This window comes from Hypanus sabinus, chromosome 13 (assembly GCF_030144855.1).
Source record: "Hypanus sabinus isolate sHypSab1 chromosome 13, sHypSab1.hap1, whole genome shotgun sequence".
Lineage (NCBI taxonomy): Eukaryota > Metazoa > Chordata > Chondrichthyes > Myliobatiformes > Dasyatidae > Hypanus > Hypanus sabinus.
This window is the reverse complement of record NC_082718.1, coordinates 63285140-63305334: the sequence shown is the minus strand read 5'-3', so window position 1 is coordinate 63305334 and position 20195 is coordinate 63285140. Positions and strand designations below refer to the sequence as shown.

The 20195-nt window shown below is 39.3% G+C and overlaps 1 protein-coding gene across 1 annotated transcript; it reads right to left on the bottom strand.

Annotated features, from left to right (window-relative positions):
* Positions 1-217: 217 nt before the first annotated feature.
* Positions 218-19644, bottom strand: metap2a (methionyl aminopeptidase 2a). Its single transcript, XM_059987801.1, has 11 exons — positions 19444-19644; positions 17229-17336; positions 17070-17135; positions 12085-12187; positions 9862-10023; positions 8540-8721; positions 8348-8442; positions 7232-7328; positions 5111-5214; positions 2936-3051; positions 218-981 (listed from the first exon to the last, which is right to left on the bottom strand). Exons 1-11 carry the CDS (start codon positions 19610-19612, stop codon positions 729-731), a joined length of 1455 nt encoding a protein of 484 aa, XP_059843784.1. The 5' UTR covers positions 19613-19644; the 3' UTR covers positions 218-728.
* Positions 19645-20195: the final 551 nt, after the last annotated feature.

The window sequence follows — 20195 nt, the reverse complement described above, 5'->3', positions numbered from 1 at the left end:
GCTAAACTTCTTCAAATTAATAGGAATTGGACTGGTGAGTTACAAATCTCATTCTTGCTGCATGAATTTGATAATCCAGCCCGAGGTCATGATTCCTCTTAGAACAGTTGAACAAATGTTTATTGAAAATAATGATCAATGACAAAACTAAGTTGCTCTGTTTCTTTATCTTGGTCACTTCATCTTCCACATAAGATGTTAAGCCGGCAAATGTCACTCACTATGGAAGTTAATCTTTATTTTTTATTAAATTCTTTGCCAGGAAATTTAGAAGACAATTGAGAGTGCAGGTACTGACATAACAGTTATATTATAACAGCCTCTGGGAAATATTAGTAGAACTCTCTGCTAGAGCCGAGTTTCTACAGCAAGCAGCATCCCACACACCTGAAATGCCAGTACCAAATTACAGTTTTAATCATTCTAGCAGCAGACAGTTTAAGGGGAGATATCATACTCTGCTCCAATGCATTTCAATTGTATTCTATTAATCCATCAGTGTTAAGGAGAAGATCCCATCAATATAACAAAGTTCCTAGACATCAGAAATGTTTTATTAAAAATTTGAGTGATGGGTGGAAATACAAGCTGCTCCTTCTCCCTATTGCCACCCTCTCTAAAACATGGCAAACACCCAGTCCATTACTAAAACAAAGAGGTGGGAGAACTTTGAAGGTGAAACCATTCACACAGCCTCTCAGCACAACAAAGCCAGGTGATGTTTGTGGTCAATAATCGTCCCCACGGCTCACAACTTCTTTACACGTTGGGCGAAGTAAGATTGTGTGTTCAAACTGTGCTGTGTATGAGCCTTTGATGTCACACAGTGGAGGGTATGGATCTACTATCCCCAGATCACACAGGTTCTTCAAGGCCATGAGGTATTTGCTCTCACCCAAACGGTCTAGCCATCGACGGCAAAAGGCAAGTGTCCCAAAGTTCTCATTGATAACATTCAGGAGGTGCTTTGCTCGTGGAAGTCTGAACAACAAAAAGACGTCAAATCAATTCAGAATCACTAGACAAAACTGAAACAATTGTTCAGCATCAAGCTATAAATCACTCAGCAGATCACTCAACAAATTAACAGCAGAGATCACCAGCCAGGACTTCAAACCCTCCATGGTCAAATTCAAAGCTTTCTCTTTACAGAACAATCTGAGATATAGGTGAAAATAGACTAGTTTTAGTACTGTTATTCCCTCTCCTCCAAAATTTCCACTTAAATTCCTATCTTGCTGAAAATTAAACTGCCATAAAACCAACGTTATCGGGGATTTCTGAAATTTTTTAAAGCATTTTTTTACATCAAGATCTGTGTTGAACTGTGATAACTTTCAGTTCATTATTTGTGATAATACAAAATGATCTAACAAGCACAACTGTAATAACATGGATGAAGTTATTAGCTTTCACCCATGTTCTTGCACCTTATTAACAACCCCTTCCAAAGCCCATTGAAGTATCTAATTATTGGAGAATTCAGAAGTGATTAAGTAATTGGTCTCAGCCAGTCAGCTGGAGTGGATAGAAGCTGGAGGTCAAATTGAATGCTTAAAATTCCAGTCATTTGCAGTGGCTGACCAATTTTGAGCAAGTTGTGCTGGACCGCTCTGCAACTGAAAAATAGACTCTTTGATTTATAGATCAAATCAGATGAACGTGCTCATACTTTTAACGTTTAATGATAAATCACCAGTTGACTATTACTGCACAGCCAACATTGCTAGATCAATTCTACACAAACCAACAGAAAAATGAAAGACTTAAATGTCAATGGCCTGAAATCTAATTACAGTTCCATTTGATACAAGGATTTTGTTTCTGTAAGTCAATTAACTATGTTCAGAAATTAATTTTGTCTGTTAACACCAAAATTTAACAGCTGAGGATCCCTGCAACAGTGAACCTGTGATCACTGTCTCGTAGGACAACGTTAGACCATCTTTCAAGAGAGTGAGCTTGCAAGGTGACAGGCCTCGGTGGGATACCTGGTAGGGGTTTGAAAGCCTATGCCAAACAAATGGCATAAGTGTTCAAAGACATTTTCAATCTCTCATTGCTACTGTTGGAAGTTCCCTCTTGCTTCAAAAGGGCAACAATCATACCTGTGCCCACAAGCGGCAGGGTGAGCTGCCTCAACACTATCGTGCAGTAGCACTCACATCTACGGTGATGAAGTGCTTTGACAGGTTGGTTATGGCTAGAACTCCCTTCTCAGCAAGGACCTGGAACCACTGCAATTTGCCTATTGCCACAGTACAGCAGATGCGACCTCATTGACTCCTCATACAGCCTTGGTTTACCTGGATAACACTAATACTTAAATCAGGCTGTTATTTATTGACTACAGCTTAGTGTTTAATACTATCATTCCAGTCAGACGTGCAGTCCTACTTAGGTGGAGAGATGCTGCCCCGCCCACTCAGAAGGGTCAGAAATGGAAAGAGTGAACAATTTCAAGTTCATCTCTAAGGGTCTATCCTGGGCCCAACATATCAATACAATTACAAAGGAGGCAAGACAGCAGTGGATGCTGCCCGACCTGCTGAGTTCATCCAGCTTTTGTACATGTTGACAGCAGCTATATTTCATTAGGAGTTTAAGGAGTTTTGGTATGCAGATTTCTACAGATTTACCGTGGAGAACATTCTAACTGGCTTCATCACCGTTTGCATGTACATCCTAATTGGCTGCATGGCTGGGGGGGGGGGGAGAGACACTGCACAAGATCAAAATAAGCTGCAGGAAGTTCTATCATAAGCACTAGCCTCCCCAGCATCCAGAATATCTTCAAGGAGTTATGTCTATATACAGTATATTTACTTACTGTAATTCACAGCTTTTATGTATTGCAATGGATTGCTGCCGCATAACAATACATTTCATGACATGCGCCAGTGATATTAGAACCAATTCTGATTAACAGATTTACCTGATTGGTACATGGCCAACATCAAAGTTCTTCATATAATGTGAACAGTCCATGTCATCGTGAACAACTCCTTTCCCTGTGCTCCCAAAAGTCTCTATTGCATATACTTCTCCTTCCTAAGTGAATAAAAACATAAAATAACCAAAATTTAAATCTCAATGACTACAGTCAAATGACACTAAATTACATGCATGCACACTGCACAGCCATGTTTTTTTCTGTTCTTTCTCTCTGTCCAGCTTTCTTTGCTTTCGGTGTGCCAAGCTGCCGTAAACCTCAATTTAGAGCTCTGTTGGACCTGTCTCCTTGTCAGGAGTGCTTCATTCGCAATTTGGAGAACATAATTTAAAGAAGCCAGCATCCAGGAAGCAAAAGAACGCCGCTGGGGAGAATCAACAGTACAAGAATTGCGCTAGTTTCCATATTAACAAACTTATAGCCTCGGTGCTGACCTGTGTTTTCATATTGTCGATTTTGGGTTTTGGATTACTCCCTTAAATTTGGTTACCCTGAATCACTTCTGTAAATAGAACAGCCTGTGCCTGCCTTCTTTTCCCATCACAAACACACAACACTAAGGGTGGACTTGTTTTTATGTTGCTTCCCCAACACCCCTAGACTAGAGCCTACAAGGCTTCTCCAACACCCCACAATGTATGAATTCCAACCATGTGGACATTACTTATTTCAATTTGCATGTCTTGAACCATCAGTTTATAGGCATTTTAGGTGGGAGTTCTTCTGCCCACTCACCACCACACTTGGCCTCCTGCTATAATGTGGCAGTAGAATCTAACAGCCTTTTCCAGCATATGCTTCAGTCTATGCAATACCCTAGAAGGAATGGGGTTCTATCTCATATAAGTAAATTTGAGCTGGTGTTTTCTTAAAATACCCATGCCTCCCAGTAAACCTGGAAACAGAGCAAGCCTGTGCACCCTTATGCACCCTTCTGATGCTACTGTTTGGGAGATACAAAAAGATTTGGTTTTAATTTGGCAAAATAGATGAAATTCTTTCAATTTCATATGGCTATCAAGGAACGCCTTGAGGTCGTCCGTGAGTGATAACCCACAGAAACCATCAGATGATACTTGTATGAAGCTTAAATATCATTTTAAGAGCTTTACCAATGATTAAGTTGTTATTTTAAGATAAATATTTAACATTCTAAACCTATACATGCTGATTTCTTGGTGTTTAATGAGGGCTCTGCTTAACGCATGGCTTTCTTGTACAGATAGTTTGACTGTGACAAAACAGTTACACTCCTAAAAAGCGCCACATTATAGAAAGTAGCATTATAGGTTGTAGTAACAAAGGACAGATTTAAACAGGTTTTCCCAATAGCACTGTAACCAATGCAGCCTGTGTGATTCAAGTAGTGCTCCCTAAACCATCAATCACATAACAAATTCACATTATGGAAACTCACATTATAGCTGAACTACCTGTAATGCCATAGCTGAACTACCTGTAATGCCTTAATAATGGTTTGTTTCCATGATTCTCATGATGACAGACATTAGGCAAGTCTATAGTTCCCTACTTTCTTAAACAATGCTGTTATATTTGCTGTTCTTATATTTGTAAATCCTCTGACTTCTTCAGAACTAGGGAATCTTGATAAATGATAACTATTGCAGCAGTCACTTTCATTAAAACCCTGGACTTCAATCTATTGGTCCCAAGGATTTATTTACCTTCAGTTTCCTAGCACTGTATACTATTGATATAGTTTTCTTTTTATTTTTCATCCAACCTTGTACATCCTTATTAATCTGCTATTTCTGGGAGGGTTTTGAGCCAAAGTAACAAAAAAGCAACAGTTCCAGTTTCATTCTAAAACCAAAGTCTCCTGCCATTCTCATGTGATGACAGACTATTCAGCCCACTGAGTCCATGCCTGCACTCTGAACAACTCACTTCAATGGAACATCCCATTTCCCTTTTCAATGAAAAATCACATTTTCCCGACAACCTCTTCCAGCAGTTGGTACCATAACTCCAGGCTGCCCACCAACACATGGGTTGGATTGTTCTGCAGGGTTCTTAAGCCCACTTAACTAAATATAAAATAACCTTAAGGTGTTATGGGGGTAACTGTAATCAGATGATTACCAACTTAATCTAGTACGCTGAGAAAATGAAGGAAGAATGAAATTTGAACTTCACCTCCATTCTGGTTGCTTCACCACCTTTGACAATTGGAACTGTTTTCCCTGCATGTATTCTGTATTGTCCAATAGAATGTCCATTTAGGTTACGGATTGGTTTTACTGTTAAGATTTAAAAAAAAGTGAGAATGAACTTCAGAAGGTGACGGTCTAAAGTAGAAAATCTTTGAAAGGGCATTGCGATACACCTTTGAAAACAATACATTGGCCAAACATTCAGAACAATTCAAAGCATTGAGAGTTGCTGAAGGACGATCGCAGGGTTGACACCTGCTCTAGTACAGCTGAAGGATTCAACTTTCCTCAATGCCACCGATTAGATGGTGGGAAAAAGGGTTTCTATGCCATTCTAAATACTCAGCTAATTTAACATAAGTAAAACCAAGATGCTGGAAATCAGCACGTCAGGAAGCGTCTGTGGAGAGAAGAACAGCATTAACATTTCAGGCTGGTGAACTTTCATGAGATCTGGGAATAATGAGAGAAATAGGTGTAATGATGCAGAGAAATAAAAGATACATTTTGTGCTGTGGGGACAGGGGTGAGAGAAAATGATGAAGGTAGGCTAGAAGGCAGGTAACGATGTTTTAAGAAAAAAAGGCCAGTGGGTACCTATTAAGATGGTATGACCATAACATATTGGAGCAGAATTCTGCCATTCAGCCCATTGAATCTGCTTCATTATTCAATCATGGCTTTTTTAAAAACTGATCTGCTGCCTTCTCCTCATAACCCTTAACCCCTTTACCAATCATGAACCTATCAATCTCCAGCTTAAATACGCCATTGATTTTGCCACCAACAGCCTTCTGTGGCAACAAATTCCACATTCACCTGCAAACTTTGAAGTTTCATGTGAAGATCCCATGGGAAATGGAAGAGTGGATCAAAAGAGGAACAGTTTTGTAATGAGGAAGAGGATGATGGGGTAGACATCACATTGAAGATGTTGGCAACTGCTGAAATCTGTTGGGATGGAAGGCAAATATGAAAGGTCTGAGAGCAGGATGAGGAGACAAGGCGGGAAAAGCAGCAAATGGAGTTTGTGGCCTTGACAAAGCAGATGGCATCTAATGTTGAGGAGAAAGGCACTGGAAGGCAGCAGAGAGAAACGAGAGTTTGGGAAACAGGAAAATGGAATGGAATCCTTACAGAATGGGAGGAAGCAGGCAGATAGCCGTTTGTTAGTGGGCTTGTAGTGAATATAAAAATGAAAAGGAGAGTCCAAGGAAGGGAAGTATCAAAAAGTCAAACAGCCTAACACAGACAGTGACCTGATTGCAATCACTGTCTATGTGGAGTATGCAGATTCTCCATGATCATACGAATTTCTTCCACATGCTCCAGTTTCCTTCCGCATCTCAAAAAAGTGTGGGCTGGTAATAACTGGGCACTATAAATTAATATGTTGGTGAATGGTAGAATCTGGGTGTAGGGGGTTGAGTTCATGGAGGGTGCAAGTTGCAGTAAGGCAAGAATAGATAGCCTGGGGCAGTTTTAGTCAAATGAGATGGTGGAGATACCTCTGCTTACTACAGATGAGACAGGCTGGACTGATCTGTACTCAAGCCAAGTCCAGGCAATCTGTACTCAAGCCAGACGAGTGAGGCCTTTGCAGTGAGACTTCTCCAGAAAGGCCTCTGAGGTGTAGCACCTCTTTACAATGGGGTGCCAGAGACATACCAGATAAATGTAACTGAGGATGTGAAACATACCCAAAACTAAGGCTCTATTGTCTTCACTAACTTCAAAATATGATTAGCTGGCTTTTCAATGTTTCGGTTGACTTTAACACCTCTATTGTAAATAGTGATTGATCTTACAAGTAAGGAATTCGAATATAAACCAATTCTATATAAAAATAGCAGTTTTCTGTTCAAGCGTGGGTGACAAGGGCTCATGCTGTTCTCCTTATGCACAAGTAAAACAAAGACAATGCTTGAGTCAAGAGTGCGCATGTTATTATCAGCAACAAGTCACTTCAGAAGTATCAGAAGAACCAAATGGCAGGATGAGTATTAAAAAAAAGTACTTGATGGTCAACACAGACTCAGTGGGCCAGAAGTACATGCTGCACCTCTCCACAACTCTACACTCAAACCATATATTTAACCAATACCTTGATATGTTTTGCCATCAATTTCTACTTCATAGGATTCCATGACTTCCTGAATGGATTCCCCAATGTCACACAGGCGAACATCAATTCCTGCATTCTAAAATAAAATCATTCAGATTAATGGCAGATAAAAGCATCAGATTTCTATCAAATACAATGCTTGAATGGCTCAAGCTGTTTCAGAGAAGCTTGGCTGCAGATTCCTGGCACAATCTAGTTTCCATAACAACTCCACCAATAACAGAATATCATTTGTGGGGTAAACCTACATCTGCTGGAAATCTGAAATGCTGGAAACAGCAAGCATGTCAGGTGACATGTGTGTGAAACCTTCCAATGCAAGCTCTTGACCTAAAATAATGACAATTCCTTCCCTTCCATCCCCTACAGAGCTTCAAGACCTAATCCCCTGAGTTCCTCTAACAGTTGGTTTCGGCTTCATATTCAAACATCTGTGGATTCTCTCCATCTGTGGAATGTCTGATATTGAAAGATATAGGGATTATGCAAGAAAGTAACCCTAAAGTAAAAGACTGTCCATGAACAACAGAGCAAGCGGAGGTTTGCTTTCACCTTTATTTCTTAGGTCCTATTTTCCAAATGGAGACTGTAAACTGTCTTTTTGTTTTCTCATCACTTCACTAATGAAGCTTGCCAATTATCTCCACAAAATAGGGGATTTTTCTTTCTGGGATTTGCACATGGTCTACATGTCCTCCGGAGTATGGAGAAGGACAAGGGGAGGACTTCCTGCTTTTAATCCATCAAATAGCCAAGGCAGGTTGATAGATAAAAGACTTTAAAAGATTGGTCTGTGGAAAATATTTGCAGTATAGAAACACAAAATAGAGGTCATTCAGTTCATTAGATCTGCTCCAGCATTCAGTGCAATCATGTTGACCATCTTTATCATTTGTTCCCCTTCAAGAATTAAACTATCTACTCCCTATACTATTCCTCCAATTCCTGTGATAGAGAATTCCACAAATTCATTACCCTTTGAATGAAAATAAATTTTTTTCTGCTGGGGACTGGGTGACTCCTTGATCTTGACTCTCCAGCCACTGGGAACATTATCTTATCTGTCTAAACCCATCTGATTTATAAATCACTTACCTTGATACCAGTATTAGTGGCATCTCTAACAGCTTCTATAAGCTTGTCATATTTGGGGTTAAAAGCAACTGTGAAAGCGCAGTCAATAATATGGCCTGTTAAAGAGAACGGTCAAATTAAGCATTTAGCAAAATCAAATTGCGAGAAACTCAAACATTTCAGAAAGACCAGGTAAAAGAAAACCAGACCAACCATTGATGTGGGTTCCAAAATCAATTTTGCACACATCATCATACTGTAATACAGTTGGGTCTCCTGCATTCGGTGTGTAGTGGGCTGCACAGTTGTTCAGAGAGCAGCCTGTTGGAAACGCCAACCCAGCATTCAGTCCATCTTCTTTGATCAACTTCCGGGAGCTATCTTCAAGCTTTTCACTGTAAAAACGAAAGCTTGCCATTAATATCATCTTCTGGTCTGCAAAAGATGTGCTACCCAACTTTGCAATGAATTATTAGTAGCTGGGCAAATTCAGGTTAAAAGATGTAAAGAAAAATATTGTGACTTATCCAGAAGATCAAAGAGCCCAACAAATCTACTGTTCACCTAGTATGTTCTAATTTTGTCTGAATTTTAAGACTTTTTTTCTATTTAAGTTGAAGGATAACAGTGTGAAGTGTACATTAAAAGTAAATAAAATTTTATAATGTTGTTTGCAGAGCCAGTCAAAAAGCAAACAAAAGTCAGCTGCAGAAACCTACACCTGGCTTCCAGTGAACAGCCAGTCAAGCATATTTTACGTCAACCTGATAACTTTTTGTTCCACTATCATTTCAATCAAAATTTAAAGTGTAATCTAAACTGACAGTTTTTAGTTTAGGAAACAGAAGGGCATGGTAATGTAGTAATAAAGCTAATGAATTAGTAACCAGAGCATGAACTATTGCTCCAATTACACAATACCAACCCTAGATATCTGTGTGCCAAACCAGTATCAGAAGCAGAATCAGATTTAGTATCACCAGCACGTTGTGAAATGTAATAACTTTGCAATACATAATATAGAAATAAAACCGAATTACAGTAATTATCATGTATATTAATAGCTAATTTAAAATAAGTAGTGCAAAGACAAATAAAAGCATTGAGGTAGTGTTCATGGGTTCAATGCCCATTTAGAAGGAACTGCAGAGGGGAAGAAGCTGTTCCTGAGTGTGTGCCATGAACAATGATCATGAAACTAATAAATAGATGTCACAAATATGCTTCAAGAAAGGAAATCTTTGGGGTTAAATTCAAATCTTCCCAGAGTGGCAGGATATACAAACTCAAGCAATTCAGATCTATAACAACCTAATATGGTCTCCAAAAAACATCTGCCTTTCTTGGTCTGCTTGCCGCTCCAGACCCACATTTGACTCAGCACCACCCTCTGTGGTGGTCTAGCAGCCAAAGCTTTGGGACTAATTAGGAATGAACAGCTCATACTAGCCCTATCAGCAGGTTCACAATGCTTGAGCATATCAGCTGTACCCATGGCTTATCAACAAGTTTAAACGTTATGACATTTTACTCACCAGATCTCTATCATGGTCATTCCCGGCTTGAGCCAGCTCCTAACATATTTTCGAACTTGTCTGTGAGCTTCAGCTGCTTGTCGAAAATCATTCCAGATCTCCTCACTGGCCTGATTTAACGCCTTCTTCTGCTCGCTGGTCATGCGCCATGCAGAAGTACGCCTTAATGTTAGAAGTGAGAGGAACGAAGGTTATCAATCTCACAAAGTCAAGAAATACTAAGAGGCAAGTCTAAGAGAACTTCTAAATCCTTATAAAAATAAACAAGTTGCTTCCAATATACTTGTATAGATTTTATGAATCAATACACAAGTTTCCTGAGTACTGCTCATTACCCCAAGTATGAGTTGGAATGTTCAATGCTTATCCTCATTTCTCTTAAACACAGAAGAAATACAATGTATTCCACAGATCGCTGAACAAATTCTGTATTGAGCAAGAAAAACACATCAAAATAATGTTAAGAATCTCCACTTCAGATACTAAATTTCCATATTACAATATAGTTGCCCAAATCTAAAGCATCTCTTTGGTCTCTATGGCCTCGTGGGTTTATCTCAGTAACGTGTTCAGGTACATACAGTATGGCTTACTTGCTCCGCTGCAAATACAATTAAACACAATGAAGGTCCAATGATGATGATAATGCACCCAAGTCGACTATTTGTCCACTCAACAACACATTCTTTCCCATTTTGGTGATTCAATCTTCAAACAGGAACGTGTTTCAAAGGCTCAATAAGTTGGAGTGGTTTTCTGACAGATGATGTCTACACCTCTAAATTTTGATGGCCAAGGTTTACCTAAGAAGTGATAGTCAGAGCCAGAATAAGCACTACTTGTCAATTACAAAGAAAAACCCAACCTCAGAATCTGCTGTATCTACAACAGTATCCTGTGTTTGTCATTAAGCAGCTATTTACAATTTGTTTCGAGAGTATTTAAAAATTGTTTTAGGGATGTGGAGCTTTATTTTTCAACACAATCTTAAAATGAGCATTTCCTTAACACATTGTTTCTGAAAGCTCTTCCATAACTGATAGACGTTCTGATGACCAAGAGGCCAGCACCATATCATTAAAGCTAGCAATGAGCTCATTTATGTGACGGTCCTTGGAGTGAACTAGTGACTCAAGTCTGATTGCAAGCTAAAGTTCAGGGTGTGGAACAGAAGGTAGAACAACCACTGAGTACATCACAGTGCATTTACCTGAAACAGTGAGGCAAGTGCACTAGATTATTACACACAACGAGTAATTTGTCTAGTCAAATCCATCCCCTCTCATCCTGATTCTCTGCAGATAGTGCTGCTGCTTCAGGTCTTGGACCAGAATTCAATCCCGTAACCGTACAAGACTCTTTCCACATCCCAAAGGCATGCTACTTGATAGATTGATGGTACACTGTAAATTACATATTTTTTAGGAGAGAGATAAGAAAAGTCAGAGAAGTTGATTGGCATGCGAGAGAGACTAGGTTACAGGGTCACAGAAGAAAAGAATGAGCTGGCATATTCAATTCAATAAGCCATCAGAAAGTACTACAGTCCCCACCACACTGTGACTTTCATTTTTTTCCATTTGCAAGAACCTGAGTACCTAGTATTGATCAATTTTTGAGTTAATTAGCCCTTTTATGAGCTTCTTTCACTGATTTAAACCTGCATTCTTTTGTCCTATTTTTACAAATGTTTAAGGAAGTGGATTTTGGATTTACATTTGCATGCCCTTTATTCTTGTTCTGGGAATTAGATGCCAACAGCAGTAACAATTAGCTGGTTTAAAACAAAACCTCCAAGCATGAGTGACCACTAGAATCTCAAATATTTGAGAGTAGATTTCTTTGGAAATAGGGTGCTTAAAGGAAATTCACATTTTAAAAATGTTTATGGCTGGAGATTAAGGAAAACACTGAAGGAGAATTAATTGTATATAACATGTGATACTTGGGAATGCAGAAAACAAGTATTGTAAATAACCAAACCTTATATACAATAATTAACATCCATCATGATGGCCTTCAAAAATAGTAAAAAAGTGGTGCTATTGAAATAATCAATACAACATACTAACACAAAAGATCAAGGTCCAGCTGTTTACTTGCACTTAGTAGTGAAGGTGTGGCAACCTCCACGGAACAATGAATATCAAAAGGCTATTAAAAGGATATCAGAAGGCAATTACCACCCAGGAAGCGGAAAATGTGCTTGGATTAAGAACTTACCCATCCTGTAATGGTGGATATTCACATTCTTGTCCTTTAAGATATACACCAGAAGGAAACAACTCACAAATGGCAATGGAAGGAGGATCAGTCTGAACTTTCGCTGTCATTGATAAAAGCATTGAGGACAAGGATTAGTGGCTATAACAAACACCGAATAATAGTAAAGTCCATCATTTAATTAGATTTTAGCCAATGCCTACATTACCTCTGCACACATACAATCCCAAAATAAAAGTTCATTTCAGTTTTGAAATTTTGAATTGAACCTCAGCCTCAGCTGCCGTTTGAGAAGAGAGCTCCAAATATCTATTGTGCTCTGCAGGAGATACAACCCCACATGCTGCAAACAGTTACAAACTCAGCCATCTCCATCACGGGAACTAGCCTCTCCAGTATCGAGGACACCTTCAAAAAGTTTTGCCTCAAAAAGGTGGCATCCATAATTAGGACCCCATTACCCAGGACAGGCTCTATTTTCACCACTACCACCAAAGTGGTGGTATAGGAGCCTGAAGACACACACTCAACATTTCAGTTTCTTCCTCTCCGCCATTATGAATGGACAATGAACTCATGAACACTACCTCACTATCTTCCCTTTTTTTGAATTAATTTTTTGTTGTACTGATTGCAACTTGTAGCTTGATTATGTATTGCAATGGATTGCTGCCGCAAAACAGCAATCTTACGATATATGCCAAAGATATTAAACTTGGTTCTGACATCAAATATCTTAGTTCACATTTTACATTTCTATACTTTGTATTTCCACTCCCCTCCCACCCTTGAGATTTAACGTTGAGAGTGACATGGAAACAAAGGCTAAGAGTAACACTCCGGAAACTCAGTAATTATCCACGGTGTACTTAAGCAGGTTCTAAATACATTGGGACTCTGGTTAATTGAGACACTCCAGCCCAGTACATTCTGGCCCAATTAAGCGGCTTCCCAAATTAGCCTAAGTTTTATGGAGACAGTTAAAAAGGTATTAAAAAAGACAAACTGACAAATTATGTATTTAAATGAAATCAAAACAAATTAGAATGCAATCATTACTACTACAGGACTATAAAACTGTACTAGCTTCCTAATAGTTATCGTATTGGAGCAGAATTCTACCATTCAGCCCATCAAGCCTGCTTCATTATTCAATCATGGCTTTTTTTTCCAAAGTGTACATTGGCACATTCTTTTGATTGGCTGTAAATGAACAAAATCAGCTCAGACATCTAGTACAGATAATGGACCGCCTTCATACAAAGCTGTTGATGATTGCATCCTCTTAATCTTCACTTTCCTTGTAACATTGAAGATGATTGCTGATACCTTCAAATTATTTGTAGTTCCTAACTTGTAGTAGTACAATCATTTCATTTTCACTGGCTGTCCATTCTGGCATCTCCAAGCCTGAATGCTTGAAACTACAGTGAGCAAAACAGTTCTGAATTGTCTTGATGCTCTTTTCTCGCCAAGTATCAATGATAAAAATCACTGCTTTTTGAACATAAAAAGCAACTGATACTACTTAAGAACTTCACTTTTAAGTATGGTATAGTTGTCCAGCATCCACACAAGTGCATGTGCCTTATGATGGTCAGAAACTATTCAGCAAGTCTCCTGTCCCAATTAAGCAGCACAGTGTTCCAAATAAACAATTGGGAATCCCAGATATTTGATTAGATTTTTCCTGTCCCTAATATGCAATGCCTCAATTAATTAAGAGCCTAATTAACTGGAATCCACTCTATCTATTTGGGTAATTTCACCATCTCTACCAGTTCCTCTGTAGGAAAACAAAAGTAGCAATGCGAGTTAACTATACATCTTACCAAGGGCAAGGAATTACTTAGCAGGTTATAGAATAAAACTGCAGCTTAAAAAACATGGGCTTCTCATTTAATATGATGCTATCCTTTTGGAGTTAATACATCCAATTCAAATATAACTTATTTTAACATACACTGACAGCGTGCATTTAAATAGTACCTTTGACACAAAACTACACAGTATTCTTTAGACAGATGGATGCCTAGAGTACGACAAATTAGTAAGATCAAAACATGGTCACAAATGTCAGTTTTAGGAAGAACTTAAAGAAATTATAAATTGGGTGACAGCACTGCACAAGACCTGAAATAATCTTGGACATCAAGCATCTTGGACAGGAAAAAATCCAAGGAAAACTAGAAGTAATTTAAAAGCAAGGGTGACCTTTTTAGAATTGATTAAAAGCTGGGGATTCAGTGTTATGACAGTGATAAGAAAGATTTGACACAGAATAGGGTTGGACCATAGTTCTGGTAAACTCCCAAAATTTACCCAAGATTACAGATATGGTTTTTAGCAGTCATTTTTAATCAGAGTCAAGGTAACTATCCTGCAGCATTGAATTCAATTCACTTTATTACTTACATCCCTCATATATATGAAAAAAAATCTTTGTTTTGTCTCCGTCTAAATGTGAAATATGCAAATTATAGTAATTTGTAATAAACAGTATGTACAACAGGACAGTCAATATAACAGAAATACAATGGTATCAGCGTGAATTAATCAGTCTGATAGCCTGGTGGAAGAGGCTGGCCCGGAGCCAGTTGGTCCTTTTGCAAGCATTTAAATGTTTGCAATAAACGTTTGCTTTGCTTCAGCAGAAAGGTTTGTCAACATGCCCATGTGCTGCTTAGTCTGACATGAACCAGAACAGAACTGCTTAGCAAACTCCACAGATACATCCATCTGAAAACAGCTTGGGTGTACATTGCAATGACTGGATCACGAAGTAATTATGAATTTTAACAAGTTTTTAAACTGTGACAAAATTGTTTTAACTTTTTCTACAAAGTTGGAACAACTCTTGTGGGAAAAGACACAAATCAGAACAATACTTGGCTGAACTAGGCCACTTTCAGTATCTACCCTCCAAGGGATCAGTCCTTTCCCTATATACACACCTTCATAATTTAAACCATGGTTTTAAGTCACTAGAAACTCCTGTTCAACGAGAAGCTCTCATTTAAAATTTCCAGGCAATATTCTAATAAATAAGCATTGCCCAGTTTCTATTGCACAAACTTCCCATTTGGGTTTGAACCACCTGTATGACCCGGCATTTTTGTGGCATGAACTGAAATCCTGAAGGTGCAGGACAATTGCAGCATGGCACATATGGGCCAAATTGAGGTGACAGGGTCCGTGCACAAGAGCAGGGAACTAGCTAGTTTTTTGGCTATTTCTAGAGCAGACTTGGAGGTGATTCAAAGCGTCAGAACTGAGGCAAGGCAGAATCAAGGGGCTCAAGAGTAAGGAACAAGCCATTAGCGCCAGGTCAGCTTGAAAATGTTCGGGTGTCGGGGCCAGAGGCAAGGGACAGGTCATTTACATTGTTCAGCTTGCTATCAGGCAAAGTTTACTCATCTGTGCCAAATTGAGGGTGTGGCCTGCAATTAACAGACACCTGGATTAGCTGTGATTGGCCGTGTGGTTGTGAACTCCCTTTCATGAACTTCAGTTCTGAATGTTATTTGCTTAGCTTTATTGTTTGCACAATTTGGATTTTTTTCCTGCACTTTGAGTGCTTGACAGTCTTTTCTTGATGGGTTCTATTGGGTTTCTTTGTTTTGTGACTGCCTGTAAGGAGGTGAATGTCAAGGTTGTATATAGTACACATACTATGATAATAAATGCTTTTTGAACTTTGGTTAAGGCTGAGCTCAAAACTGCATAGATAACACGTAATTCAGTCCTACCAAAGTTTTACGTTAGTAAAATTCAATAATGAATGGATTGCTTTGAGCTTGTCTGCAAGTTGGAAAAATATAAAAATGATATGGTATCATACCTCAAAATTATGATGAATGGCATCAAAAACATGCTAGACTAATAAAGGCAATTACTAGAGAGAGGGATGGGATGGAAGAGGGAAGAGGGAACTAGTTTTGAATGCTTAAGAGTAAATGCAAATACATACATCTATCTTTTGAACTTAGTAACATTATAGGAGCTCAATCTCATGCAAGGGGTGTCAGAGTCAGGATTCATAATCCAGCGATAGTCAATACATTGACCTTTATATTTCATGTCTCGTCATAAAATGTTTGACACCAGGAAAGCAACTTCATACCCATCAGATCAGATAGGATTTCTTAAGAGAAAACAAAATCTAAGGGACACCTGAGATTTTTTTTTAAAACTATGGAAGATTTTTACGAAATGTACTTCCACTTATCAGAGCTGAACAAAATTTAGATGCTAACACTCACATTGTCACTCTAAAATCAAAAAGATATTGCAGAAGAAATCTCCGCACCCAAAGGTTACCACAAGCAGTTAATGGCATTGATGTATTTATGAGATACACAAACCGAAAATGTTTGAGATAAGAAAAAAAAACTGAAATAATATTGTGTTGAAGGCTAATCAAAGAAAGTTTTGACAAATGATCTCAACCTGAAATCCAAACACAAACAAGAGAAAATCTGCAGATGCTGGAAATCCAAGCCACACACACAAAATGCTAGAGGAACTCAGCAGACCAGGCAGTATCTATGGAAAAAGAGCACAGCTGACGTTTTGGGCTGACCCTCCGGCAGAAATTTTTAACTCTACCCCTCATCTGTTCTTTTCTCCAGTCCTATTGAAGGCTCTTGGCCAGAAACTTTTACTGTACTCTTTTCTACAGATGCTACCTGGCTTGCTGAGCTCCTTCCACATTTTGTGTGTTGCTTCAACCGGAAATGTTAATTCTGTTTCTCTTTCCACAGACTGACGTCTTCTGCAATTTAAGTGTGCAGCCAATGCAGTTTTGTTTTTCACATACCAGGCAAAGGAGAAGAGTGGATTTTTTCAAGTTAGATAAAGGGAGTAGAGCAATATGCATGGCCTGCTCAGATAAAATGGACTTTGCACTGTATGTGCAATGTATATCTTGTCCAGTTGATATTACTGCTGCAGCAACATGTCAGATTCACCAAAAATCTACTTACGTCCTTTCTTCTTTTTCTTCTTTTTCTTTTTCTTAGCCGTGGAACTTTCACCTTCACCATCTCCCTCTGTTGGGTAAATTAACAGGTGCGCTCCACTTTAGTGTAATGTATTAAACAAGCAATCACAGATAAGTTCCTTTTCTTCCACAGCTTACTTGCCTTCTTCACCTTCTTCTTCTTTCTCCTTGTCTTCAAGCATCTGCTTTTCCAGCTGTTTTGTTGCATCATCAACTCCCACAGATTCCTTTTCATATTCATTTTGGCCTCCTTCAAAAAAGCAAATTTTGTAGTTATAGTACAACATAGATGCAGTCCCTTCAGCCCATCGTGCCTATGCCAATCACCATGCATATCTATAGCACAGTCATTCCGTATGCCTCTATGTTCTACTTTGTTACAAGCTTGAGGAGATTTGGTAAAGACTCAAATTTCTCTTATATAAAAGCAGGATCATAAAGTGCAGAGGGCAAAAGTTGAGGAATCTTAGCAAGGAAAACACTGCTGAATTGTGGAATGATGCTAGGAAATTTCCAGTGGACCCTGACATCAAGTTTGGGAGTTCCCATGTAGTCCTGAACCTGTTGCCACTTACAAGTGCAAAAGCTGGCACTTTACAGAAAATCCAAGGCTTAAGAAGAAATTTAAGATGTTTCATTGTTTGGGAACAGGTTTCAGTAAACCATTTAAAAAATTTCAATGCTTACTGCAGTTCCATGATGAGAATGAACTAGAACTTCAGTGAGTTACAATTTCAGATCATGTCCCATATAAAATACAGTAATCTATAACAACAATAACCTCTTCTAGAGTTTGAAGTAGGGCAGAAAAAATGTACTGGTTTATAATTTCATAGAATCTTATACTTTGCAGATTTTATGCCCTTAAACAAAAGCACTCAATATTCTGAATAACACTCTAAAATCCTACTAGGAAAGTACAATTAAAAACACTAAGCTTCATAACAACCATCTTTATCAGTGAGATCAACTGTACTTCATTGAATAGAGATGTAGTTCACTTTCCTTGAAAGCTAAAATATGCTAGGCTTACATCTACTTGAGAGACAATGACAAGCAAAACTGAGAGGCATGGGAAGGGTATTAAGAGCCTATTTCCTCTTGCAAGTAAATCTAGACATGCATATTCCCAGATAAAGGTAAATGAGGCATCTTTGGTAATTTCTCCTAAAATGGCATCCTTAACAGAGACGGAATTGCAGCGGCAGGTGAGCATTTGATGAAGCTGGGATGAAAGGTTACTTTGGGTAAAGGGGAGTAGTAAATGACACAACCATCTGATTAAATGACTGAAGCTTGGAGGGGGGGGTCACATTTGCTTTAAAATTGAATGTAATATTGCAGTAAACTAAACTGGTTGGCACAAACTTGGCTTTTGAATCTGAAATCTTCCAACCATATAAGGAAGTGAGCACAGCAGACTATGAAAGTCCTGTCTTATTCTTTCCCAAGTCTCCAATGCAACAAAAATTGCTCTTGCCACTTCTACAAGGAGAGGGAAATTGTATTAAGTATTTAATGGTCTGTTTAGTCAATCTGCAATACAATTTGTTCAGAAGAGAAAGTAAAGGAAGTAATTAATGGTGTACTTAAATATATGTGTAAACTGCAGTGCCTTTTCTATTCATCCTGTTGCACATGACTCACTTCGATTGGCTGTTTTCTATTATAGAATTCCAACATATACAGAATTTCATTTTTATTCAGCTTTATTGACATTTTTAAAGCTCTCTTCAAAAGTAGCAAGCCTGTAAAACCGACCCTGCCATATCTGAACGTGGTTTCTGAACATGAAATTGATTGTCAGCTTTAAAGCAACCTAGCATATACACTACAATTTTATTTAACAACTGTAAAAGATTAGATGAAATAAGGGTTTTAGTTATAAATCTTTTTACCAGAGACGTACTCTGAAAATCGCAGTAAATGGTCAGTAGTGTAAAAACGATTGCTTTCAGCTTATTCCATCTTTTACTTAATACCTACAACACAAACAAGAGGCCCAGCTGGGCCGAGGCAATATTCACGCGTTACGAACCTTCAAACTTCTAAACTTATATACTGTTTAAGAACGTTTCTACTTTTCTCAAAGAGCTCCCACGTCGTAAAGCTCCTTATTAGTGGCAACTTCCACATTTAAGGGGTGGGTGGATTGAAAAGACGAGACGGGAAGGAAAGGAAGGGAAGCGCTGTGAGTGTGCACTAAGGTAGGATTTCATATACTAGGCACAGATGTAAGGACATTACGGCTGTAGGGCCCACTGCGACAACACGGAAAAGGCAAAGGAGTAGTGCCGCCCGGCTCCGACTGCCTCACATGCCGGCAGGGCCTACACCCCTCCCGCACCATGCCTTACCACTCTTGCCCTTCTTTTTCTTCTTCTTTTTCTTTTTGATGCTTTCCTCAGCCACCTCGTCGTCTTTCTCCAACGGGCCGCCGTTCACCAAGTGCTGAGCTTCGGCCACCTTCTGGCCTCCTCCCTCCCCGCCTCCTCCACTCTCAACCTTCGCCGCCTGTTCCGCCATGATGGGGTGGAGAGCCAGAGCGCATGCGTGGGCGTCGCGACGTAACAGCCACGTGGGCTTGGGGCTGACGTCACCCGGGCAGAGGCAGCGGCAGCCCGGGATCCAGCGGGCGACAACGGGCCGCAGCCCCGGCCCCCGGCCCCGGGCCCGGGCCTGGGCCTGCACAGACGGTAAACACGCGGTTGGTGCAGCGCTTGGTATGCAAGGAGGATAAGTCCCAGTGAAGCTCAAGGCAAGGGCCAGGAGGCAGGAGATGTAGGGACTTCGAGAGGTGGCAGAGTTGGAGGTTGATACAGGAAAAGTACATTTGAATTTGCCCGATTTATAGGCCTGCATTACTTTCACCCAGTAGTACTGCTAAATATGCAATGAATGGCCATCCTGAGGTATCTTCTGTCACAGATTCCGTATTTCACTACATTCAATGCAGAGGCACAAGTGGCTGTAGAAGCTGTCATCTAAATCAACAAGCTAGAAGCTGGAAAAACTCAGCAGAACAGGCAGCACCTGTGGAATGACATGACCATTCATCTGGACTTAGAATGTTGGTTACATTCAATTCTGTTTTGGAGACATTAAGAAA